Source organism: Petromyzon marinus, chromosome 22 (genome assembly GCF_048934315.1).
Source record: "Petromyzon marinus isolate PM22_M1 ecotype Great Lakes invasive population chromosome 22, UKy_Petmar_22M1.pri1.0, whole genome shotgun sequence".
Classification (NCBI taxonomy): Eukaryota; Metazoa; Chordata; class Hyperoartia; order Petromyzontiformes; family Petromyzontidae; genus Petromyzon; species Petromyzon marinus.
The window spans coordinates 13622189-13650165 of NC_133688.1; the positions used below are offsets into that span (position 1 = coordinate 13622189).

The 27977-nt window shown below is 48.0% G+C and overlaps 1 protein-coding gene across 2 annotated transcripts; it reads right to left on the reverse strand.

Annotated features, from left to right (window-relative positions):
- Positions 1–882: 882 nt before the first annotated feature.
- On the reverse strand, positions 883–27286 carry UCK2 (uridine-cytidine kinase 2). Of its 2 annotated transcripts, XM_032958990.2 has the most exons (8): positions 27124–27286; positions 20365–20524; positions 15293–15389; positions 13817–13840; positions 12105–12244; positions 11140–11237; positions 7637–7685; positions 883–3827 (listed from the first exon to the last, which is right to left on the reverse strand). In XM_032958990.2, the coding sequence occupies exons 1-8, from the start codon at positions 27259–27261 to the stop codon at positions 3691–3693; spliced, it is 843 nt and encodes a 280-aa protein (XP_032814881.2). In that variant the 5' UTR covers positions 27262–27286; the 3' UTR covers positions 883–3690. The 2 variants fall into 2 exon arrangements, with proteins under 2 accessions (XP_032814881.2, XP_032814882.2); XM_032958991.2 differs by lacking the exon at positions 13817–13840.
- Positions 27287–27977: the final 691 nt, after the last annotated feature.

Sequence of the window (27977 nt, forward strand, 5' to 3'; positions counted from 1 at the left end):
GATGCACATTGTTGTCCGAAGTAGTCGATCTCACAAACGGTCTCCGAAAAATTAAATTCAATGGACATTGCTCCATTTTGCACTTTTGTGAATCAACTGCATCACTAATACCACGGCAGAAATAAAAGTCCAAACGTCAATTCGTACAACAAAAAGCCAGAAAGTCTTGCTCAAATGGGTTGCAGCGGTGCTTATTTTGTTTACAGCTCCGAGCCAGTGTTGAAAATGTAAAATTCCTGACGTGGATGAGTCTCTATAGCACAATCACTATCGACTTTCTCAGAGGTACCTATCTTATAGACCCCCAAGTGATGAGACAAATTAATCTCCCAATGAGGATTTTAAATCTTCCGATTGCGAGTCATTTGCTCGCTCTACCGCCGTGCCACCTGGCGGATTGATTTCGCAGCTGACCTCCGCGAGTTATTTTGGCCGTCAACACTACACTTTGAACACATTGGTTAAAGGCTCACCATCTCGTACAACTCATGTGCCAAAACAATGGTGCCAATTCCACCTCCTGGCTTTGACATTGCTCAAAACAAACTGCTGTACCATCAACCCCAACAGAACATCAACGGGCAACAGTGCGACTGTGGAGAGTTAGGATATATTAAATCGCGCATTCCGTCAACTCCACCGATCGTTAGTTTCCCCGGTGCCTTTAAACCAGGCGATGGCACTCCGCAGGCTTCCTATTTGGGTTCCTGCGAGCCACAGTACTGTGGGTGTGAAACATTGTGCTTTCATTCGGCAGGCAAAGCCACCAATGAGTGGTGCCATCTGGTCCCTGGTGCAGCTAGCCAAACGTGGCTCTTGTCAACGTGCGGTGTTGCATTCCAAGCGACGCGCGGACAAAAAAAAACACACAAATGAAGCCCGTCCCGTAACAAGGTTTAATGTGAAACGAGGCATGCCCTTTACACAAAGCCGCGTTACCAATTAGACTTCAGTTCTGGAATACCGACCTGCAAAACTTCACCGTCAAGGCAACCCATCCCAGCAGAAGGCAATGTGTTTGTTGTCAAAAATAAATAATTTAAAACTGGAAAACAAAATCAATATTCCCCTGCATCACATTCCGGTCTCGTATGGCATTACCTACGTTTTTGTATACCAACTACCCTTCGGAAGCCATTAAAAGAAATCGACACTTGAGGCTACCATGTATTGTTTTTCTTTTCTTTTTAAGTGCGCTAGAAAACAAATATTGGAAATGCACCGTGAGAAAAGACCTAAGGGGGTCCCCCATTTCAAGTCTCTGCAGAGCGCCCTCTTTGTAATAAACAGGCGTGTGCATCTTGATGGTGAGCACAGTCAAATGTGTTCATGAAAAATAAAAAGTGTTTCAACAGGGCTCGTCTAAGCAAGGTCCACAAAGCCATTCCCAAACAGGTAGTAGTCAGTCTGTTTAGCAAAAATGCATTTTTGGAATTACGTGTGTCCCGTGCTATAGACTGTCAGACAGGACAGGCAATGCGAAAAATTCAAGTAGAAAGATTCAATTTCCCTGGCTTTAAAGGGGAGTTCAAACACGAGGGTTTGTATGCAGATTTTGTCCCAAGTCGTCAGAAATGTCGAATGTGGTATATTTTTTTACTTGTTGACCCTTTGCATATTAACTCTAAATAAACTATATTCTTTGGGGCTTTCCCAAAGAATATGAATTCCTATGGTCACGAAAGCTTTAAGTCAAGATCTAAATAAACTCCCTTACTCCGTCGTCCTCAGCAACAGTGGACGCACTTTCGACGAGTTAAAACGATAGCCGGTGGTTAAGGGTTGACATGCGTAAAGGAACCTCCCCGACGACCACTTAAATCTACGAAGATTTCTTCCTTCAACGCGAGCACCGACATTCATTGGAAGGAAAAAGTACATCTCGCAGTAAGAAAACCCGAAACAAAACGATAATCCTCCGGTCCTAAACCGAGATGTTGCAGATTTGGCAATGGTAAACAAGCTAATTTATTACGACGATGATACGCGAACTGGACCGCGGGCCGTGCACTCTTTGCGTTAAGCGTACAGGAAATTTGCGGGCGCCGTTCTTGCAATGGGGCCGCGAAGAGAGCTCTCGTTCACGGAGCTGCGCGAACAGCACCCGAGCCACAAGGTATGGACAAATACTGCCGCGGGCATTTTAAAGGACGCGCGATATGAAAACCGTCCCACCCACCACCCCCCCCCCCCAGTGCATCATGCCACTCGGCGCGCACAGGCAGTCGCGGGGGCGTGCGTGCGCGCCGAGCGAAATGCGGCACACGGCAATAATCCTCGAACGCAAAATGCGATTTAAAAAATGAATTTCAGATCGTGGGCGAGCACGTGTAGAGGGATGTGGATGGACTTGCCCACTAACTGCCGAGTCGGTGCGCTGCTTTGTAGCCTCGCGCGGCCTCGACGTGCCCAGACGACCCCCTCCCATCCCCTCCACGTTGGGCCTGCTCGTACAGCGCCCGCGAGCGACAGCCACACTCCACAGCAGATGGGCGCGACGGGTGGACACCGCACGTATTCGCTGCGGGACTCGGGTTCCGTTTGCCGCGTGCGAGCATCTGCAATTCCAAACACTCCCCCGCCCCCCTCCACCCCATCTCCACCCCCCCCCCTCCCTGCACCGGCAAAATCAAATTCGCGTGCGTTCATCGACTCAAGAAAATTTCATTTTCTCCGTGCCAATTGATGCGACCTAATACTGATTTGTGGTTTTTCTAAACCTCCAGTTTAAAAAAAAAAAAAGGTTTAATAGAAAATCGGACAGCAAGCGCCGGTCACGCATTGCTAAGGGGAACACCCAAACAGTCTAGAAACCAGGAGCGGCTAAAAGCAATTTTCAAAACGCATTTTTGGCAGTTCGAGTGAGGCGAGGACGTGCACAGGTCTGGAAGGGTGCGAGCAACCCCCGAAGCTTCGTTACCTCGGCCGTGATCGAAAACGTCAATCTTTGGGAGCCGTCGTAGTGTTGAATTTTAGCGGCCTTCTCACAAACGGCACGCTCCACCAGCGTCGCACGCATCGGAGCACGCCCGACATCCGGCGCTCTCCACCCGAACCCATTCGACCCCGGGCTCACGTCCGGCCAGCCTCTATGTACATCAATTCGTTAACTGCTTGGCAAAATGTGAAATTGGCAAAGTTAAAGCACATTGAACACGGTAAGAGAGAGAGAGTACTCGGGGAGGACGGCATTATGAACAACACTATATTACACCGTGTGTATATACACGTCCACACGTGGTTACATTTTACGCTATTCGCACGCAGTAAAACGTAGCCATGTGCGTGTATGTACATGTATGGTACTGCATCCAATTTGTGTATACGCAGCATATATACATACACGTGCGTGTATATACACACAGCAAAAAAAAAACCAACACAAACGCTACCCTGACAACTCTTGTAAAATCCCTAGGACTTGCCGGGGGGAGGGGTGGGGGGGTGTGAGGGGGGGGTGGGGGACTGGCCGCGCCGTTTCACGTGCGGCCAAAACCTTCCCCTATGACCCCACCCCCCTGCAGCACATTGAACTCTTGCATCCGGCAACAAGGCCCGGTAAAATCGCCGGGCCAATTGGGCCAGCCAGGGTCTTTGGGGTCGCGGCCGAAGGGGGGGGGGGGGGGCATATGATGAGAGTGGGAGGGAGGGAGGTTGGGTGGGTGGGTGGGGGAGGCAATGGCGGCCAGGTCAGTGGGGTCGGCTGCTGGGCTCGGCAGCGATGCGCGCCACGGGGGAGCTGTAGCCATTGGAGTGGCCGTTGAGACGCTTCATCAGCCCTCCCATGAGGATGTCCTGGATGTGCTGCACGATGAGGTTGATGGCCACTGTTTGAGAGAGAGCACACGGGATAGCAAGGCTTTGGAGGTTAATGGGAAGGGCAAGTCGCTCCTAAACGCCCCACAAGACTGTACATTTTAGGATAACGCGTTTCATCAGTTTCACTTTCGCGCAACTTTCACCTCTAACCGAGAGCTGACAGGATGAAGAGTGTCGCACCTGCAGGACTGCAGCAAATGAAAGCGTTTAAAGGCTACAAAAACACTCCGTTGAAGGGACTCTCTAAGCCTTGGGGACGCAGGGCCAGAAGGCAGCGGCCACTTAAGTTTGACCTACGGTTAAAATTGCCGGATTCGTCGAGTCGGTCAATCCACGCGGGGGTCGATTTACACGAAGGGGCGAGTCCGACGGTCGAAGTCTCAAGGTTTAGGCGGCCGTCAAAGGAGATCTCAAGATCGCATCCTCGCCCCTTCCTTAATTTACATTAACATTAAGAGTAACTTTAAATAAACCATTGTCTTCTGTATACGTTACTCCAACCTCTTCAGTATCGCAATCTAGTATTTATTTCCAAACCTCTCCTGTCGTTTCAATGCAACGTGTATTTGTTGCACAGAAAATCCCATTTAGCCAGTTACCCAGCTAGTTTCGGTGGCGACGGCCTCCAGCAGTCACTCAATCGGGGTGGAGAGGAGCCCCAGTTCAGCAGGCACCCAGAAAACTCGAGCCATAGATTATTTTTTAGTAGTGTGGTGCGTTTAGATGTCGCATGCGATTTACTACTTACGACTGTCCGTACTTTCCTTTATAAACCGGTCAAGGCCTTTATGAAAGGGGCGAGAGCGGGAGGGGAATTTTTTTTCTTTTTCGGACCGACGTGTTTTGGCATCGTGCGCATGTTTCGGCACGCTGCACACACGGGACATGGTACTGTAAAAGCGTTTGCAAGCGCAACAAATAACCGCACGCAACGTTTTCACGGCAGCGCACCGGTTCGAGCTCGGCCGCGTGAAGGCACTGACGTTTCCAGGTGGACAAGAAAAATCGGCGAGAGAAAAAAAAGCTGCGCATGGCGACATTTACACGCATGGCGCCTGCACACGTGTGTGCACGCACGCACGCACGCACACCTACACGTACACATTGCCCTTTTGGCTATAGGTTGGGGAGGAGGGGGGGGGGGAAACGTTTACACGCTTCTAAAAGCGTAACCATGGCTCACGAGTCTGCTTCCCGCGCAAAACAAAAACTTTGAAAAGGACTTCTTCAGTTGTTACGCCTGTCTGCATTCGGTAGGTTTTGCTAAACACTTTATTACGAATGCAGATCGGGAAATTTATTTGACCAGGGTGCGAGTCCATAACGAATCATTTATTTTTAAGCCAGACCTTGACTATAGGTCGCAACTCTTGATATTCTTTGGTCTTCAGTTTACAAGAGATCGCTCGTAAATACCAACTTCCCCAAATATCTAGCAGGTGCACAACTGCAAGTGCCAAGTGTCAACTGACATCGAAGTGAGGGATGCATGCTGGCCACTGGCCATTCCAGCCACACGATTGCATCGTTAAGTCCCGCGTGCAGTTAGGGAGCCTTCTGCTCCTAACTGCACGCGGGACTTCAGATCGAACCTGTAGTACTTTCATCAAGGCCCCCCCCCCACCTTCTCGTGCATCATCCAAGATCTCTTGCCATTGCCCACGAGCTAACGATTTAAAACAGAGTGGCAAATTAACTGGTGGTTCTATACGACCGTCAAATCGCACGATTCGGCCCTGCACGGATAGATTATCGTCGCACCGAACGTAAACAAAACGTTGGCTCGTGCCCCGACACACTACGATCGGGAGGAGTAGTAAAGGATGCTCCTCCACCCGTGAGCGTGACGTGACATGCCTTCGCCCTGACCTAAAGAAGCAACCCAGAGCAAGATGGACATCCAGCGAAGACACGTGTTCACAGGCAGGTCTGAACGTAGCTTTGGCACAACGCACAAATTTAGGCTTTTTAAAAATATTTATTATGATGTATTTTTTCAGATATACTTCTGCAGCTGTCTGGAACACGCTTCCTTCGACATCAGGAAGCCACTGGAGCTATGCACTTTTAAAATAGATTGAAAAAATGTTTTTCTTTAGAACTGCTTCTTGTGTTAAGTTTGTCGTCCACCCCACCCTCCGATTAGCACGGTTGGCTCCGTACGGTGTGAAAGAAGTTCAACATACATTCAGGTCAATGAGTGCGAGCGCTTGAGCGCGCGATACTGCGCGTGTTCAATGTTTGTAACAACCGGCCCGCGATACGCCCACCAGAGTGTGGGTGTGCACAGGTAAACGGTTGTTATTAAGGGGCTATTGCCCATGTCACCTATTACATAGATTTTTTTCTTATTAAGGCAGTGTTATTGACGCATACATGTATATATGAATTTCTGATCAAGGTGCGGCAACGACGACTGAAATGTAAAAATACATTGGCTGCACACACTGTGCGCTAATTGAAGACAGAGTTCAAAGTGTGCGAACTGCTATACACGGTGAGCTAAGCACTCAAGGACGCACCCCAGGCCTCCGGCACGAGTGAACCCATCTCTCGTGCGGTCTCTGGGCGTCGCTCGCAAAATTCGAAGGCGCAGTCCTGCCTCGGGACATCGGACACAACGCGTTCCCTGCATAGCTTCTATAACACCATCGTGTTTGGTGTGTCATATGCAATTCTGACCATCGCTCCAACTGGCAAGAAGCTGCGTTAAAGGCAGAAATATTTTCAATATAAAAGGCAAAGATCCCCCGTTTCGTCTTAACAGACTGTAAGGGCAAGTGCTGTTAGCGAGCACCTGTGAAGGCCGGCACGGCACTCGTGGGGGTGGGTGGCCAGCACAAAGCCCGGCCGCCTTTGTCTTCCCAGTGGTGATGTTTTTACACCACTCCAGGTACTCATTTGAGGCTGAGTCAACCTAGGGGAGGCCCAGGACCAGTATTGGCCATGAGTGAGAATCTAACTTGGGATGGTAACGCAGTGCGCCAAACACTACACTACTGCTCCCCATATATATTACACACACCAACTGTAATGAAGACATGATAGTGTGCAAGAGGTAGTTGCACTAACTTGGTGGACTGCGGGTAAAGCAATTCACACATTTATTGCCCAAGTAAATGGATGAACAAACATTTGTCCATTTCACGGACACATTATAAATATGCATTTAGTTACCGGAGCCTAGTTGGCCTAAATGCTGCTGGTGGCATGCCTGGCATACTGAAATTGATTCAAAGTTTTGCTCCGTAAATGCTGAAAGGCAAAATAGGCTGCTAGATATGAACAGAATTTCACTGCATTCTTTAACGGCGGAACGTACCCTCGTCTGTTTATTGCGCATTAACCACAAATCCACGCCGATTGTTATACAATTTTGCGGTGTATTAAGATGATTGGACCCTGAAGGTGATGATGGGAGATCTATTGGCAATAACACAAGGCAACCGAGTGGTATGTTTACCAGGCCACGATGCTGCCGACTACTGCCTGCCAAGTCTCTTGTCTATTGGCACTGGACCGACCAAGCGGACCGACAGCAGAGTGGCTTGCAATCGGACATTGAAATGTTTAAAATCCTGTTTTGGGTGTCGACTCGGCCCCATAATCCCCATCAGGGTCAATAAAACGATCAGCACTTCGCGGGAAGTCAGCAGCGGTCATCCTGTGTACAAACTCGTCCCCACCATAGGAATGTGGAATTTCCGAATCTGGCTCAGAGCCGCGTAAAATCACCTCGACTTCTTGTGTCCTGTGATCGAGGTACGAGTGAGCAGTGCGCGCGTTGCAGATGTAAAGCAAAGAGGATGCGGCTTACCCATGTTCTCGGCTCCTCTAGGAATGATGACATCTGCGTACTTCTTTGTCTAATCGAAGAAACACAAACTCAGTGTTGCACATTATCGGCAACCCTGTGTATTTAAAAAAAAAAAAACAAGAAAAATTATACACAGAGGCTTTCACGAACAGTATTATTCACAGTGAAGGTTTTTGGGTTCGGTCGCGTTGCTATTAATGTGTCGCAACCCTCCACCACCCGAAACGGCCAATCAGTAAAAATGTGTCACGTTAACAAAATGCCAATAAGTTACAGTGACGGAAAAAAGTATTTGATTCCCTGCTGATTTTGTACGCTTGCCCACTGACAAAGAAATGATTAGTCTATAATTTTAATGGTAAGTTTATTTGAACAGTGAGAGACAGAATAACAACAACAAAATCCAGAAAAATGCATGTCAAAAATGTTTTAAAAAATTTGCATTTTAATGAGGGAAATAAGTATTTGACCCCCTCTCAATCAGAAAGATTTCTGGCTCCCAGGTGCCTTTTATACAGGTAACGAGCTGAGATTAGGAGCACACTCTTAAAGGGAGTGCTCCTAATCTCAGCTTGTTACCTGTATAAAAGACCTGTCCACAGAAGCAATCAATCAATCAGATTCCAAACTCTCCACCATGGCCAAGACCAAAAGGCTCTCCAAGGATGTCAGGGACAAGATTGTAGACCTACACAAGGCTGGAAATGGCTACAAGACCATTGCCAAGCAGCTTGGTGGGAAGCTGACAACAGTTGGTGCGATTATTCGCAAATGGAAGAAACACAAAAGAACTGTCAATCTCCCTCGGCCTGGGGCTCCATGCAAGATCTCACCTCGTGGAGTTGCAATGATCATGAGAACGGTGAGGAATCAGCCCAGAACTACACGGGAGGATCTTGTCAATGATCTCAAGGCAGCTGGGACCATAGTCACCAAGAAAACAATTGGTAACACACTACGCCGTGAAGGACTGAAATCCTGCAGCGCCCGCAAGGTCCCCCTGCTCAAGAAAGCACATATACATCCCGTCTGAAGTTTGCCAATTAACATCTGAATGATTCACAGGACAACTGGGTGAAAGTGTTGTGGTCAGATGAGACCAAAATGGAGCTCTTTGGCATCAACTCAACTCGCCGTGTTTGGAGGAGGAGGAATGCTGCCTATGACCCCAAGAACACCATCCCCACCGTCAAACATGGAGGTGGAAACATTATGGACGAGGCCATGTACTGTCAAATCTTGGGTGAGAACCTCCTTCCCTCAGCCAGGGCATTGAAAATGGGTCGTGGATGGGTATTCCAGCATGACCATGACCCAAAACACACGGCCAAGGCAACAAAGGAGTGGCTCAAGAAGAAGCACATTAAGGTCCTGGAGTGGCCTAGCCAGTCTCCAGACCTTAATCCCATAGAAAATCTGTGGAGGGAGCTGAAGGTTCGAGTTGCCAAACGTCAGCCTCGAAACCTTAATGACTTGGAGAAGATCTGCAAAGAGGAGTGGGACAAAATCCTTCTGAGAAGTGTGCAAACCTGGTGGCCAACTACAAGAAACGTCTGACCTCTGTGATTGCCAACAAGGGTTTTGCCACCAAGTACTAAGTCATGTTTTGCAGAGGGGTCAAATACTTATTTCCCTCATTAAAATGCAAATCAATTTATAACATTTTGACATGCGTTTTTCTGGATTTTGTTGTTGTTATTCTGTCTCTCACTGTTCAAATAAACCTACCATTAAAATTATAGACTGATCATTTTTTTGTCAGTGGGCAAACGTACAAAATCAGCAGGGGATCAAATAATTTTTTCCCTCACTGTACTTCTTCAGCCCACCGGTGTGTTTGAAGAGTGAATCCACAACATTTAGAATTTGAGTACGACGTTTCGCTGGAAATTACATCCAGCATCTTTGGGCGATTTGCCAGAATAGTGATAGCTACAGACTTAGCGCAGCCTGTAAGCGTATTATTAAGTAATACACAATACATATTACAATTCCTTAGAGGAATCACATACTAATTAACTAATTACGAATCTATTATATAATTATAATACCCCCCCCCACCTCCGCCTCTGATATCGAAACCTGGAGTTCAACAATGATGACGTCATCCTGCACTATTTAAGAGCTTAAGCAGGTGAATGGCTTCACTATTCTGGTAAATCGCCCGAAGATGCTGGATGCAATTTCCAGCGAAACGTCGTACTCAAATTGCAAATGTTGTGGATTCACTCTTCAAACACACCGGTGGGCTGAAGAAGTAACTAATTGGCGTTTTGTTAACGTGACACATTTTTTACTGATTGGCCGTGTCGGGTGGTGGAGGGTTGCGACACATTTAGAATAACGCGATCCAACCCAAAAACCTTTATCATGAAGAAAAATTATGCGTGGATCATTTGGTGACGCTTTCAAACGCACTTTTGTGCTCGTAAATATTTTTTTAGTTAAACGCACATTACCAGCTTTGACATATGGATGAAAAACATGAAAAGTATGCACGGCACGGAAAGCATTTAAAATACTCACGATTGTATGCGAGCACGTTTCGCATTGTGCATCATCTCGGTGCACCCAGATTCGTTAATATTTCGACTAAAACCGTGTTGACAATGAAACCCAACACCGGCATTCTGACACTGTAATCATTGCCAGCAGATAAGCCAAATACAGTATCGCATTCCATGGAGGGGGGGGGGGAGCCGTCTGATCGCATCCCATCACGTGACAAGCCACCACCATAACCATTTCCTCGGCAGTCACAATTCAGCGGCATGACGTAATAATAAATAAATAACTTCCGGGTTTGTTTGTCTGGTTTGCTGCATTGCTCGCTGTTATGTCACTTGTACGATCCCATTCGCTCCCTCAGGATGGAGCTGAATTTCTGCGCTTCATTTTGCCCGAATCGCAAGCAATCACCTAAAATAAAAACGAATAAATGCACGTATCCCTGAACGTAAGAATGAATCTTAACCATTGAATTGTCCCTGTGTGGGCATCGCATTTTGCCGCTATCGTGCACCCCTTGCAGCCGTGGGAGGTCCGCTCGGGATGTCCCAAAGGGGTGCTGGCGGGGGGTGGGCCTCACACAAGAGAGAGGGTCCCACAAGAGGCAGGCCTGGTTTTTGTCGCCAATGAATAAGGGGGCCGCACGTGGCATTCCACACGGGACCTCCAGGTAGGTCCAGATGCACGGTCCTGTTAACCCCTTTTGCGAGACTTCTGCAAGTTGCAGGCTGGGTCCCGTTCACCGCCGCATCTCGGAACGCGCCAAGCGGTTAGCGTTGATTTTATATTTTATAGGCATAGCACCGCTGTTTATAAAAGACATTGTACTCGCCGCAGCGAACTGTAGCGACACGACCGCACTCTATGAAAACTGGCGATAAACTGTGCCACACGCGCTCCCGCACGGCACCAAACGGATGACGTACACGTCCATTAGCGGAATGGGAAAAGGTCAACTACTGCTGCAGCAATTTCTCCACGACGAGGATGCGTACCGGCAGGCAGAACTCCTCGAAGGCCGGCTTGACGAACTTGGTGTACTGAGACAGCACTTGCTCCAGATCTCTGCCTCGCTCAGAAATGTCGCGCAGCACTGGAATGTGAAGAGAGAACACGTGGTCGACCCCACTATGAACCCTTGACCAAGTCACCACAGTCCTGGATTCTACGCCTCAAACGATGGGATTCCCTCTAAACCACGCTGTGAATATTTACCAAACTCCCACAAGTCAGCGTTAAAGGGCCACTCACATGAACCGCCATGGCTCTGGCAAGCCTCTCCTTGCAACATTTAATTTAATCAGCATTTAAAAACACACGCCTTGAAGATAAATGGGTTAGGGAAGTAGGGGGCAACGTCACAGGGGAGGTGAAGAAACGTACGAGGAGCACGGCAACGTCAAGTGTTACGTGACGGGCACCGATTGAGCAGGGTCAAATGACAGCTACGAAGGCAAAGGGGGCTCCAGGTGCCATTTAGCCCATGAGCCAAGGGGGGGAGGATTTGGTCGGTACCACCTGGGGGGCGGAAAAATTGCTGCCAGAATCCATCAAGGGCAGTGTCGACCATGTTCGGTGGGTTTTTACAGATGGTTCACGTTCTCCTTTCGTATTACACAAGCACGTTTCATGAGTCGCAATTGTATGTCTTCTCCCTGTCACGAAAATTTATATCAAACATACCATTTTAAAATGACGTTTCGCATACACATCTACCACGAAAGTCTTGCCATCATGAATATCTGTGACAGCGATATGCTACGAAAAAAATCGTTGGGATTTTTCCACCTTAGACGGTACCGACAGCAATTTTTCAGGCCAAGGGCTCAAGGACCATTTAGAAAATTGGACCAGATCTTTAGGCACTGTTCAGCCTCTTATTGGTTGAGGCCGCATGCGGCGCACGGAGGAGGAACAAGAGAGAGACCCGAGGGCACGCGCGGTTTGCGTGGAGTCGCACCTCTCCGGGAGAGCCTCGTGTCGGCATCCATGTCCACAAAGAGCTTCATGTGGAACATGTCCCGGATCTCTTGTAGGTAGAAGACGAGGATGCCCTCAAAGAGCACCACGTCGGCCGGGTACACCATCAACTCGGCCGTCCTGCACGCCACCGCACGCCACCGCACACCAGCAACGCCGCCGCACACCACCACCGCCGCTGTCGTCACCCTCCCACTACGGCCAAGCCCCATGCCTCACCACGCTATTACCACCACCAATACCACCACCACCACCATCACCACAGCTTCAGAGTGCAACCACCCTCCGAACTACGACCAAGTTCCATGCCTCACTTCGCTATTACCACCACCATCACCTTTGGCTTCTGAGCGAGGGGGGGGCCTCAGACAAAGTGACGGCTCAGAAACTTTTTCCAGCTTTCCATGTTTTCCCACAGAAGAGAAGTGTGGGCAGGCACGCCTTATTTATCCGATCATATTATTCGTTTGTCATCAGCGATATCAAGCTACTGCCGGATGAAAGCTTCCCCAAACAGTTGTTGATATCCTTCAGAGCGACAGTTACATTTTTATGCCATTGGCATGATTATGTTGTAAAGATATTTTCAGTTGGAACTCGTACAGTGAGCAGTGTACCACCTTGTGGGAGACCGGCTCCAGAAAGTCCCTTTTTGTAGGTCTCTTATCGACACTAGGTGGCACATGCATGCATGTACTGTAAAGTATTTTCATCGCGCGGTAATCAAACAAAAAAAAGTCCTCAGCGCAGGAACGGGCCAAATTAAGTGAAAGATATAACTTTCATAGGTGTTTGTTTAGTTCACTGGTGATTGAGCTAAGGACAAACTCCCTACCCTTGAATACATATTTTTCCATCATGGGTGGCTGCAACGATTTAAACACAGGATTGTGGCACTCCCAGTTCTTAACCAGAGTCACGCAGCAACCACCCTGTTTCAACTCCTGGTCACGGAAAGCTGGAATAATAAGGCATGAAAACAGAGTTGCGACTTGCTCTACGCTTGTGGAAACTTCTCCATTATCGATAAGGACCACATTACGAAGGCAGGCAAGAAAGGCAATATAAATACATTACATGGTCCATTAGTAGGCGATAAGAGCCAGGTAATAAAGAGATGCAAAGCATGAGACAGGAAGAGTTCATCTTTTATTAATCCACTGCCCTGGAAGCACTAGACCACGTGGTGCACAACTGAGAGGCGAGGCCAGGGCTTAATTTCTCACTGAATGTTTAACCGGGTCACTGGTAGATGTTAGTCACAGCCATAGCGAGAGGTCCGATGGGCACGGTGGTCTAGGCGTGAAAATATTTTTCCACGTCCCAGGAACGGACAAACCTCAGATGAAATTAAGCCCTGGAGGGTGACCCTGATATTGAAGCAGCCCCCGAGGAGTAATGTGATGACGGAACTGCGATACTCTCCACCCCCACCCCCTCCCACCAATCACTTAGAGCACTGAGAGCACACAAGGGCCAAAAATCAAACACGCCTGGACATGGCAGAGACCAGCAACCAAATGGCCAGTCGATTCACCCGGGCAATCAGTCGCTACTGCACGGCTCTGCTGTAACAGAGGAAGGCTCTGGTTTCTTACTGAAGTCAAGCGTATTCAAATCGGTTCTCAATGCTCAACGTGTCAAGACGCAGATGGAAGAGGGGGGGGCGGTGGCAGGAGGTGGTTTACGCACCGGACTCTCCTAGACGAGCCAGAGCTGCGGAAAAAGGGGGGGGGGGTACCCTTAATATCTCCGCATAGTGGAGTCCGGCGGCGATTGTGCGGAGCGAGCGTGGCGGCTCGTGATACGGGGCGCGGTTTTCCTGCCAAAAGCGGCCCTGCAAATGGTGCTTCCTGGTGGCAAGCTACAAATATAAACAAAGTCCTGCATGCACTGCTCACACCACCAACTTTCCTACAAATCAAGCAGGTCAACGCACCCAAGCTGCACGGCATGAGACGCAAGAATTGCTTCCCCCTAAATCTGATGTAAAAAAAAAAAATCTCAAAGAGTAGGGGGCATGGAAGTCCAGAGGGCTCTTAAATCCATTCGCCTCGTTTCCCCTCCCAGGGAATCAACCTCGAACCCATAAATGTGCGTCTCTCCGTGGTGTGTGTTCTTCATTTTTGTGTAACTGCGCGAGAAAACCCCAGTGCCCCTCTTCGTGACGCGGTGGAGGAGGGAAAATAAACAAAACAAAGAGACGCCTATGACGGTCGGGGACAGGCACCCGCGAGTTGGGGCTGCACCTAGGCCGGACGGACAGGGTTTAGCGTTTCCTGCTGAACCAGCGCCAACTTGACAGGTAGGAACACGCTCAGCCCACACCCCCACACCCATCCAGTCGCCGGCACACCTCGGCCCAAGGCTGGACAATGCCATCCCAACCGGATGCATGGAATGGAGATGGAGGGGGGGGGGGGGTGCGATGGGGCCTGACACGTCGCGCCACAATCAATGAAGCGCACACACGCAGACAGACAGAGAGAGAGACCTTGCTATCGATCGACGAGCTCGCCCGCTGCTGTGGAAGGAATTACATTTGGTCACGCGATCCCGTGGCCGCATGGAGTTACAAAAATGCAGATGCGAGGACTTGTTGTGTGGAACCCAGCCTGCGATAGCTTTTTTTAAAATTCATGTATTTTGGGCTTCAGTTGTGACAAGAACGGACCTCGAAAACACGTGCCAGGTTATAACTGCCAATTATAACTGCCGAGTGTTATTTTGAGCACCTTATTCTGAGACTTACAAACGTGAATTAGCAATCCAATTGTCTGCGACATGTAAAACGAAGCAAGCACAGGAATTGATATCCTGCTCATTAACAATGGCAATAAACCACCACAATGGGAGACTGTAAAACGCCACGATTTTAACAAGTCTTGGCCTGCTCTCATGGGCATCCGCAACGAAACATGAGAGGGGGGAGGGAGAATTGAAATCGAGACAAAGGTTGTTTAAATCAATGGCAAAGTAACAAAGGACTTAAATGGTAGTGGATCGTTGGAGTGGTTTCGACCTGACGGGGGGGGGGGGGGGGGGGGGGGAGGGAGGGGCACAGCTGCTGGCAGGCCGTGTCCCGGAGTGGACATCAACAGGAGCGGATGAAGATCGACAACCCCTAACCCGAAGGGGTTGATGAAGCAGATTCCCACCCTTCCACACCTGGAGCTGGTGACGAAGTCGTAGACGGGCACTTGGGCCGCACGCCCAGCCACCAGGTCCTGCAGCGTCCTCATGATGAGCTCATTGTCGAAGGCCTCTGAACGTCGGCACAGGCGGGAGGGGGTGGGGGGGGGGGCACTTGGTGACAGATCCTGGAACACTTCACTTTGTGTTCTTAGTTTTATTGTCCTTCCCACGCACCTTCCATTCGCACGGGTGGTTCAACATGCATACATAATGGTGGCCACCACATGGCAGGCTGTTTTAATCTGGACTGTCGCGACACTAAATGCACCAGAAACATGGGGCAAAAATGTGCGTCGTTGTGGTTTGCGTGGCTCGTTACATAAAAAAAAAAACACAGCCATAACCAAAACTTTATTAATAATAATAATGTTGAGTTTTATATGGTGTCGTTCATGCATTTTGCATCTCAGAATCGCTGAAGAACCACGGACAAGCTTGAAGGCTTCCAGGTGGTGAGCCGGCGATAAACAATTGCCCAAGCTGTGCACTCCTCTATATAAAGTTATTTTCAGCCGATCATTGAGTGTTCATGCATGTGGGAAGAAACCAGAGCGCCCAGAGAAAACCCACGCGTGCGAGAGAGGGGAACACCGTCTCAAACGGAAGGGACGAGCTATACGAGGCCACACTTTGCTGGACCACATTCTCTAGGAGAGCCAGCGAATGGCACCTCAAACCCCACGGGAAAGGAGTTTCACATCATCCGTGCGATCCACCAGACCCCTCGCTGCCCTCCAGTGCTGATCTGATAATGTACAAGAGCAGGACGACGGAGGTACATTATCAGATCTCTTTCCACTGCTGTGCCCTAATAACACCGAAAAAAGTATGTGTGTGCATAACCACTGCAACGAAGATCTCTGAATATTATATCAAGAGTCCTCATTGGTCAGGTGGCTTAGCGTAAGAGGGAGCTGCTCACGGTCGGAGCAGTCAAAAATCAAATCCTAATTCAGGGTCGACTCGGCCCATTTAACGCGACCCACTTCACCAGGATATCAACGGTGGTTGTCCTATCGATGAACTCCCTCCTGCCATAGCATCGTGGAATGTCCTACACTGGCTCAGGGATTTAAATACGATGGGCACTGCTTCTATGCTCATATGAGCAGGCAATCACCGACTTGTTTAAACTGGGGAAAATCTCAAATGAGACTTCAAACTTTGAAAAAGGTTTTTGCGTCGGATGTTTTTGCTCAATTCTGTCTGACGTATGCATTTTTTCGTTCGATACACCTTGGCCTCATCAGTGATTATACACTGAAGCTTTCAGTGATGATATCATATTAAAAACAAACACATTGTAAACATAACACATTGATCACAAGCTGTAACCTCAACATTGCCGTCTGGCTTCGATGGCTTTAGGAGGTATGATGAGTGTTAAAGAAATGCCAACTGGGTGTGGCCCGGCTGCCCTTTTCTTTCCTAAACACGTCAAATGTCAAGGTACAGTCCCCCGGCACAGCTGCGTACACAATCGCAGCACAGCTATGCGAGGGGATTTACAGGGAAGCATCATCGTTTTCGATAGAAGACATGGGATTAGCTGCAATCTCACTCCGGAGACCACAAAACAAGAATCCATTTTAGTTTGCGTTGTGGGAAACATCGAGTTCCCTTAATTTTTGTTATAAAGGGGGGGGGGGGGGAAAGCATTTTAAACATATTCCATTGCCAGTATTGTCACCAAAAATCTGTAGGATTTGGACGTGGGTATTTTTTGTCTTTAGTTTGTCATCCTTCCCCACACCTCCGCTTAGCGCGGTTGGCTACGTACGGTGCAAAAGACGTTCAACATCCACATACGTAAAAAGGTTTTCGTGAAAACATGTGGTCTCCTTTGATGAATAAATAGAGACGGATAGGAGGGTATAAAATGCTCCAAATATTGGAACAAGTCAATCGCGCTTACCAGAGGCTTCCCCCCACTCGATGCACCCGCCCTTACAAGTAATCTCTCCAATTCAGACTACGCAAATAAAAACCGCAGACCCTTGTGTTCGTTCCTTCACGACACGTTATTACGTTAGTTAAAATAAAACTCAATGCTAAGCACTTGGTACATATACATTCCTGCACGTAGGATGCCCTGTTCATAGCAAAGTGGATTAAAATGCAGAGTTATTTTCGTGAGTGTTTCTCTTACACATTACCAAGTAACGTCGCCTCGACAGGATCTAGTGCCGTGGTCCAAATAAAGCAAGCGGCATTGTTTAAGAATTCTACGCAAACACTGCCCACGTGGCTTATGTATTTAAGCTCGAAAATCCGCACAGACATCGCCAAAAGGCAGCACCGTTTCAGACGGATCATTATTATCGCAGAACAGCAGCGCTGCATTGCTTCTCTACCGCCCAAAAAATCTGGGTTCAACACGACGAAGACTAGTGAATGAACGGCAACCCACTTTCTCCAACGCTTAGTCATGAGTACAGATGGAAATTCCATGATCGTTAATTGCACATTTTAAGGGTGGGGGGGGGGGCTGCATTAACCAGCCCCAGTCTTGGTTAGAAAGTGTGAACATGAAACTCCAAAATTGGTTCCTTTCACTCTTAAGAATCATCATAATCAGCACACGATTCATCCACCGCTGGATTAAGGCCTCCCCCCCCCACCCCATTAGCCACCGTCATTTCTCACAATCACGTGATGCAATGATGCGCGCTCAGCACCGGCGTACAAGCGGTCTTGATCTTTCTCGGTTGACGTCCTCTCGGGCGCGTGCCCTCTGTTGGCTGCTACTGGAGTTACTTTCGCCCCCCACCCTTCCAGCGATTCGTCCTTCCCGAATCCCCACTCGTTTTGACGACCAGTGCAAAATGAAGCATTTAACCTGCGCATGCTCTCTAATTCGCTGTATTCTGGCGTAGTGGTACAAGGGAATTGCCCACTAAAGAAGCAAAAAAATTACTTTAAAAAAAGATCGTTTTACAGCAAAAAATAAACTACACATCTGGCCACGAATCATCATGCATCACAATCGTTGCGATTCTCAGCCACTGCATTCCTAGGTCCGCCCATTCGTTACGCGATAATGGCGGAACTGCAACAGCTGCGTCCAAAGCATACAAAGATGTAGCAAAAGCGCAGATGTTAGTTTCCTGAAATCAGTCAAACTTGGCAAACCCGCAACTCGCAAGTGGATACAAAAAAAAGCATTCGAATGAACGTGCACCAACACTTGGGAGCTCTGAACGTCGGACGTTCACTGGTTAGCATCAACCAAAAACTGTTTAACGTATTATGAAGGTATTTATTTACTTGTCGCCCTTCAGAGTCAAGTGAGTGCAAGTGTTATAAATAAACCGCATGAAAATAATATCCTTATTGACTTTTTTGGCACGCCAAAGAATGCAGCGTGAAAAAAATGTTGCATGGAAACTATTTCGATTTGGGCCATAAATTACCACCCCCTTTTTCCCCCCCCCCCCACCCCCTACCAGCGAAAACAGTTCTTTCATTGAATTTTTTCGGCAGCAAATTCGTACGAGCATAAACTCAAAGATGTGGTTTACTGCAGCTTTTCCATGAGAGAGTAACGGTTCGATCAGTCATGGATTATACGTTAAACGTGAAGCTTGACACGTGCAGAAAGTGAACAAAAAGACGCCCCCCCGCCCTCCCCAAATTCGAGTGCACTTATAACAACATTGAGGCAACGAACCATTCTTGGCAGCACAGCTGAAAATGCAGAAGTCCGAATTACCGCAATGCTGTTGGGCGTCCCAATGCCGCAATCCAGCTGCGAGGAGTTCCCCCGCTTTGTAGGATGACAGATTTCTTAATTTAAGCAGTTAAAACCCCCAATGAGATTAACTTTTTCTGCCCTTTCACAAAGGAGACTGGCAAAACTATCATGGAGGGGACAGCCATCAACAGTGCAATTAACTTAATATTATTTTAATTGGGTACAAAATCATTAATTGGGCATATTAGGTTTACACGCCTATGCAAATCACTTGTAATCTATGAAACGATGTCTTTCACTTTAACTTACTAGTAGAGTGTGCTTTGGCAATCGATTTTTTCTCCTCGCACTTTTCGCAACAAAGAATCCTTTTATAAACGCAATACGGGTGGGGGGGGGGGTAAGTGCAAGTCTACGTACTGGAAAACAGCCCACAGAAGTAGATTTCACAGACCTACTGCCGCGATCCCGTTCTAGTGACCTCACTCGCTCTGCACGAGGGAGAGGCTTGCCACATGACCGTAAAACTGACATTTCAATTCTCAGAACTGGAATTTAGCCAAATGAAGCGTGCCAAACTAAATTCAATGCGATTAATGTTTTTTTTGCACCGTCATGAGCCACTGGGGGCTTTGACCGCTACACTTGATATGTTTTTTTATACGACCGGCGGCTGCCTGGATTCCAAACCAGAACCCCGGCACTACCAGCACACACACTCGGGACCGATGAACCACACGGCCACCTCCGTAAATTCTTCATGGCAGATGTCAGATGGCCGACTCCATGTACACATTCATTGACCACCCAAGTCAGTCTGCCTTAACAGCTTTAAGCCATGAGACCGGTATGATATTGCACTTACACAGTGCCAACACAAACACCGCACACTTCACATCACACGAGAGCACAAGTGAGATTGTACAGCAGTGTCTTCCAAGGATTGCGTGCTTTCAGTGGCAATCTATAAACGCGATCGTTTCATTGCCAAAAAAATGTATTGAATCCATCGGCCAATTGGACTTTCCTGGCCAATATTTTACAGCACCATTTTGTTTGAGGCAATAAAATCCTTAATTGACCAGGTTTCAACTTCTACTAGGCTCATCAGCAGTCCTTTGCTTGTTAAAACAAATGCTTGCTCGGTTGCCTGGTGTAACGATAGAGCCATCTTACAGCTAAGAAACAAGAGTCAAAGTTCCCGTGTCATCGCCAAATTCGAACATCACCATCCCATCACTCAGCTGGGGGTGGGGGGAGGGAGGGTTCTGCCCCAAGCTTCTCACATACAAGCGAGGGGGCAGACACAGGTGCATCTACAATTAGCACGGTTGGCTATGTACGAACGTACCAGGATGGTCGAAGTTGAACTGCCCTTTGGCAGCGCGGGCGCTCTGCTCAGGGGAGAGCTCGCGGTAGAAGCTGTCTTGGCTGAGGATCACCACCTGCCTCTGTCTCTGGTCCACCTCGTGCTGTCCCAGCAACTCCATGATCTTGGCGCACACGGTCGACTGTGGCCCGCACGCACACACACACACACACGCGCGCACACACACACACGCGCGCACACACACGCGCGCACACACACACACGCGCACACACACACACACGCGCACACACACACACACGCGCACACACACACACGCGCACACACACGCACGCACACACGCGCATGCACACACACGCGCACAAAAGCCAAGTCGAGCACAGCGATGCTTTTCTTTCAATAGCAAACACAGAAGGAACCCTCGCTCTTATGTCGGGGTCTGCAGAGAGAGGAGAATGTTAATATAATTGAACAAAAAAAACCCATCAGAGCAGTTGCCCACTGAGCATGGGAAGGTGCTTAAGCCGCAAGCCGGGCGATTGTTGAAATATTTTCACGGCAGGAGAGATTAAATCCACTGGGCAACCACTGTTGCCGAACTTCCCAACAGGAAGCTCCCAAGCAGATGTTAAAAATGAAGGCCAAGTGGAATTCTTGGCAGCACCGATCAATGATGATACAATCACACATACAGCCCTTTTGTCAATTGACAACTGGATGAGGGCCTCCTCACGCTAGGATTCATTGGGGGTTTGACTTACATCACCATGCCGGTCAGTGTGAATTGGTGAAGGCTGGGAGCTCAGACATGGGAACATAAGAGTACATTACAATATATTTTGTTGTATTACCCTCAGCTGCTCACCACTTCACCCATCTAAGCAAGCAGCAGGCTCAAATAATGCTTGGCTTTCGCGACCTAACAAGTTCGGACAATTTTTTTTTATAATTCGGTCAAAGGTGAACCTAATTGGCAAAAGCGCCTACTTTAAACAAAACAAAAATCCTAAGGTCATAAAAAACCAATATGAAAAAGGTAACATTTTCATATGGGGGTCATGAAATGTGTGCTTGAAATAATACGGATGTTAACACAAGTGGCTTATGTACAGTGGAGTTTTGTGTACGCGAGTGCGCTTTTTTTACAGTAACTGGGCGTCGCAAGATGAATTAATAACGGTGAACTAATATCAGACGATGCATTTAAAGTAAAGTTTCTTTCATTTCACAACCTAGTTCAAATTTAAACACCCTGTTAAAGTGGGTTAAGTGCTTCCTGTGTTTTAAAGGCCAACATTTATCGGAAATAGTTGCAAAAAAAGCAAAGGAATCGCAAGATAAATTCCATTGCAATGAATTATCCTCATTGGTATCACCTTCATTGGTATCTGCAACATTTCAGATTGTACAGGTGCTCGAATTCATTGCCGCCATTGGCTCCCTATACCCACCAACACAAGATTAACAATCACTCTTCGATCACTATGAACGTAATCTGACAAACAAACTCCATCACATTTTTCAAATCTGAACTAAAGGTCTTCTTATTCATCTCAGCATACGTTAAAAAAGGTGAATGTGTGGAGAGGGCCCTACTAAGAGACGATATTTGGTGGGGTTTATGCACGTTTCAAAATGGATGGAGGCCAGAACTTGCAAGCTTCACAAGAAGGGAGATGCGTTCCTGATTTTCGAATCCCAAAAGTAAAAAAAAATAAGGCCACGCTGTTTCGTATGGATCTAAAATGGTGTCGTCATACAAAACGACGGCACTTCGTGCCTGGTCCTCGTCGAGTCTCGTCACAATAATGATGGACGCACAAGGCCACCTTTACTGGAATCGTTACAATATATATTTTTTCACAATTTTTTTTTAAAGCTTGAACTGTTGAATATTTAAAATCAACAATTTCTAAATTCAATTATTAAAACTACTACATTTAGTGCACTGGCAATTATTTTAAGTCTGCAATTTTATCCGAAAATGAAAAAAATTCGGAAATTTGATGTAGAAACCCCAAAAATGCAACATCAGAAACTCATCCCCTCCTTTAATAATATCTCTGTGCTAGCTCCCCTTCTATGGGAGATAGCAACATTTGTGCACCGTGGTGGCGAGATGTTAACTGCCTTGCCTGGTATCGAGGAGGTCGTGGGTTGAATCCCAACCCTGAGATGCCTGGATATTTGTAGTTTGAAAGTTCTCCCCCTGGCCGTGTACATTTTCTCCGGGTCCTCCGGTTTTTTCCCCTCCACATTTAAAAACATGCGTTTAGAGTATTTGGCTATGATAACTTTTCACATGAAAAGCCACTTCCATTGAGCTTTCATCTGTGACCAGGTCGCTTCTGAAAAAGAGCCATATAAGCTCAATGGGCCTTACCTGCAAATCGATTGATCACTCAAGCCATTGGTGACCGACTTGTGCAAGGACCATCAGAATCATTACACTTAAGAAGGTCTAATCTCACATGCAAAGGCCCACATTCAAACCAAGGATTTTTGGCTCTCTGACCTATCTGAGAGTCACCCGATGGGGGGCACCTCAGGAAGGTGGAAAATATAATTTTACTTTTCCAGGGCATAAAACTTGCAGGGGAAACTGTTGTGACGGCTCATTGCCTCTGGAGTAAAAACACAGCGGTCACGTGCGCACATTTGGAGACCAGCGCCATGTGTGAACGTGCAGCTGCCTCGCCACGGAAGCAATTAAACACCAGAGTCATCGACGGCCCATCGAATTTCCACATCTGTTTCAGTAAACCTCTGAACCAGTTTCACCGTTTTTATGATTCTTATCAACAATGTGTGGCCTGATAAAAACACGTGCTGCGGCACTGCTGGCTAGTGACATTTGCAAAGAAAAGCCCTCTTCCCCCCCCCATCCTCATCCGCAAGCACCGTGGGTGCTGACGCAGTACAGGACAGCAAACAACGTGTGAAATATATATCATGCGTGATGCCTGGGCAGATGGCTCTTCTTGGGTGGCAACCCCCCCCCCTGCCCCCGTTCTTCCACCCCATCCCCGCCCCCATTCGTTGGCGCCTGCACGGCCAGCACTGTGCCACGTGGCAACCTTTAGAGGGCGCAGTGGAGCGCGGTGCGCGCAGGAAACGTGGCCCCGCGCACGCAAACGACACCTGCCAATCACTTGCTGGGATTTCCCATTCAGTTTTTACGTGGCCAAAATGATGTTTTAGTTTGGGTCGCAATTCATTGTTAATTGAGAAAGGGCAAGAGGACGGAAGAAAATCACACACCCTAGCTTTAATATTGTGCCGACGCGTTTTGGCTTAAATCGGTGCTGCTTATATGACTAAATATGTAACGGCAATAAGGATGAGATAGAGTCTTCCCAAAAAAATTGGGGATGATCCGTGGTATCACTAAACATGTACGGATATTTCAAAACACACTTTTATTAGTCACAACCAGGATATCAAAATGTACACATCTAAACTTTTAGCATGGAGATGAATGTGAAAAGAAAATCAACATAAACGGGATGAATTCTACTTTCAGACATTACTTTTTTGCTCACAGGAATGTTGAATTTCCACTATTAGCTCTCCACGGCTGTAAACAGGAAATAAGCACCCCCTCCATCACCATAGCGCCACAGCAGCGAGATGTTATCTCCGTGGATTCAATCCTGACCCCGACCGCCTGCAGACGTGGAGTTTGCATGTTGTCCTGGTAGTCGCGTGAATTTTTTCCCCGGGTCCTCCGGTTTTTCCCTCCACATTTTTAAAACGTGCGTTTATAGCATTTGGCTGCTATAAATACAAATGAGCTATCATTTGTGACCAGGTCGTTTCTGACAAAAAAGAGCTCAATAAGCTCAATGGGCCTTACCTGGTAAAATAAATAAAAAAAATTGTTTCATTTAGTTTTAGTTTATAGCCCCGCACCTCCGATTAGCCACGGTTGCCTACGTACGGTGCGAAATAAATTAACCATACATACAAAGCAGCAAGCCACTTTTGTGAAAACCTTACGAAATCGATGCAATCGCTGCCACAAACACCAGCGAGTGGGGGATGTCGAGGAACCTCGCTCCATTTTGGAAAAAAACGGAAGTTATATATTTTCCAGTGAAATATGGAAGCTTGTATTTGTAAATTCCGAGGAACTTCCCCATTTTAATGTAAACCCAGTGCTGTTTCACTCTGATACCATTTGCATGAGGGATTGCATTCAATACATTTTAGGGCCACGAGTGTTACAATATGGTAGCACTCCCTTACAATGGAACGGCAAAACGAATGCCTTTTATACTGTTGCGAATGTGTTTAGGAAACGGTTAATGTGACATTCTGAATGAGCTCCAGGTGACTAATACCACCCACGGCTTTTGTGGAAACACGAAGGTGAAAGTGACGCATTAACCACAAATACACAATATTCTTGGTTCTTTCGGTAAAGTCACGTAGAAGGGAAATAATAAAATAATAAAAACAAAACAATAAAATTCTCACGAAGAAAATTTCTAATTTCATATTTTCTTGCTCTGGTTTTCACACCTGATGATGATTGCTTGCGTTGCAATCGAAACGTCGTGAGAATTGTATTGTTTTATTTTCATTATTTTATTATTTCCCTTCTACGTGACCTACCGAAAGAACCAAGAATATGAATCCCTGCAGTCACGAAAGCTTTACATCGAAACACATACACCATCAAGTTGATTATGTTTAACCAGGTGAGAACTCAACCTAGACCAGGAGTCAGATTTGTAAGAGTTACCTCGGTGGGGTTTTTTTTCAGAACCAATTCGGTGTTGTAAAGTGGACGTTTCTCAACTTACACAAGTGATTGGCGGAGTTGAACTTCTCAAAGACCTTCATGTAAACATTGCTTAGGTATAATATGATGCAACGGTATTCTTAATCGGAGGCCTCCTCCAGGAAAAAGCCAGAGGACTGTTAAGTCAAATTGCCGCAGAACGTTACCAGATTCTAATAACGGCAGAGAGGACAATGTGGGGTCTGTCCCAGCGACTAGTGATGGACGTGGGGCTCTCTCCGCCCCCCACACGACTGCAGTCCACATTGTAAAATGAGAAGAGCTGAGGTCTGAAGCTCTGGTTGTAGAGGTCACTACACAATTCGCATTCAACCAAGAGGCATATTTTGGCCTTAAGACTACAAAATACAGGTAATAGTTATGAGCAACTTAGTATCAGAATCTGTATTCAGCCGGGATAAATCCGATAAGCTATAAAGCTCTTTTTCACAAATGTCCACTGCAAGGCTTCATCCACTTTCTATTAATTTTAGTGCCCCCAAAAAGAAATGGGTTCAATTGTTTTCTGGTTAAGAGCGTTGATAGTTATAGCATTACAATACCATGCAGGATAGGCATAGCCCCATGCAGTTGGCAGCCGTGGGGGTTGTTTGGCCATATTTAACCATGCTGGTCACAGTGCGGATTGAAGGATGGCATGCCCAGGACCCGTTCAGGTATCAATGTCCACCGATGTTAGCCGCGATAGGGAATTGAAACTTAAGCCGGGCAGCTTTGTAGAGCACGCAGTCCACCAGCAGCTCCGCCACCGGTAGACGCAGAATAAATCGTGTCAAATAAGTCGGATCCCCTAACCCTACGAAAACATAATTACGAATTGTATCGGTTATACAGTGACTGTGTGCGGGGCAGTAGGCGGGAGTGTTTCACAATGCGAGTGCACACGAGGATAGGCGGGAGACACTGCCCAACGTGACACGGGCAATGGGGGGGGGGAAAGCGGCACGATTGTAGGGGGCGGAGCGATGTGATGGGTGAATTGGTAGATGAGAATCATCATCACCACACAGAATGAAACTGGAAATAGTTTTTGATGCGTTTTCGTTTATTCTACCCACAGTCTCGGTCTGCCAGACCCAGAGTGTTCAACCGCACCGCAGGTCACAACACGGCTTCTTGCCCCGCACTGCTCGACTTTGGAATGCCCTTCCGTCGCCTCTTTTCTCGAGTGCTTACGTTCGTCAATTCAAACGGATCTACGCTCACCTTTTTGTAATTTAACAGTGTTGTTTGGCACTGGTCCCTTTTGAGCCTATTGCTCAGCATACTTGATGTACAGTACGTCGCTAGGCCTAGCATCTATAATGCACCTGCTAAATCCGCCCAATGGCAACGTATCACAAGCACATTACGCAAAGTTTGGCGCAGCCTGGTTGACTCGTTAGTGGTGGTAATTAGTTAACACTTCACCAAGTTGCGAGCGGGCACACGAGGCGCGTGAATGTGGAGCGCTTGAGAACACGTGCTCGCGGAGCGGCTTTAGAATTCGTAGCCCACATGCGCTACGAGCGCTCATTGGTCGAGCCGCTCCCGGTCGGCGTCGAGTCGACCAATCGGAGGGCGGCGTGCGCGCATCCCTTGTGGGTAATGTAAATGGGGTGACTCGAGGGGGGGTGTGTGGGAGGGGGGATCTCGCACGTCAGCTAATTTCGCCGTCACGACACATGGCGCCTATCCCTGTGTAGTAGAATTCAATACTAGAAAAACAATATATTTTAAGATTTTTTTTTGTTAAACAATCGTTGTACAACTTGTCAACCTATTTCGAAGGACTAAAAAAAAATACATTCGATTATCAATAAAGGTCCAACTTTCCCCCCCCGCTCGGCTGAGGACCCCCCCCCCCCGCCGCGAACTCCGAGACAATGGGTGGTCAAGTGCAGTCGCCGCTTTTCCTGCACCAAAAAAAAAATTCCCTCCAAAAATGTTTTTCTTTTTGATAACAAAACTCCACGCGAGAAACGGGTCCCACATACTTTGCCGCTGGCCGTGCCGCCGCTCACGCCGATGAGGAAGGGCCGCGGGTGGTGGTGATGCTGCGAGGAGGAGGAGGAGGAGCTGCAGCTGCCGCTGGGGCTACCGAGAGGAGCGTCTCCCGCCATCACCTCCTCCATACTGGGGCGGCAGCGGGCGGGCCTCGCCTTTTATAGAGCGATGCCGAGCGCCGCCCCTAGAGCCGCGCTCTCGAGCGGCGGCTGTCGAGGGCTTCGTCGAAGCGAGCGCCGTCGCCATGTTGCGCGAGGAAGCCTCCGTTGGTTGGGTTGGTGGTTGGCGGTTAACCCCTGGGTTGGTGGTGGCGGTTAACCCCAGGGTTGGTGGTGGTTAACCCCTGGGTTGGTGGTTGGTGGTTGGTGGTTAATCCCTGGGTTGGTGGTGGTTGGTGGTTAACCCCTGGGTTGGTGGTGGTGGTTAACCCCTGGGTTGGTGGTGGTTAACCCCTGGGTTGGTGGTGGTTAACCCCTGGGTTGGTGGTTGGTGGTTAATCCCTGGGTTGGTGGTTGGTGGTTAACCCCTGGGTTGGTGGTGGTTAACCCCTGGGTTGGTGGTGGTTAACCCCTGGGTTGGTGGTGGCGGTTAACCCCTGGGTTGGTGGTTGGTGGTTAACCCCTGGGTTGGTGGTGGTTAACCCCTGGGTTGGTGGTTGGTGGTTAATCCCTGGGTTGGTGGTGGTTAACCCCTGGATTGGTGGTTGGTGGTTAATCCCTGGGTTGGTGGTGGTTAACCCCTGGGTTGGTGGTGGTTGGTGGTTAACCCCTGGGTTGGTGGTGGTGGTTAACCCCAGGGTTGGTGGTGGTTGGTGGTTAACCCCTGGGTTGGTGGTGGTGGTTAA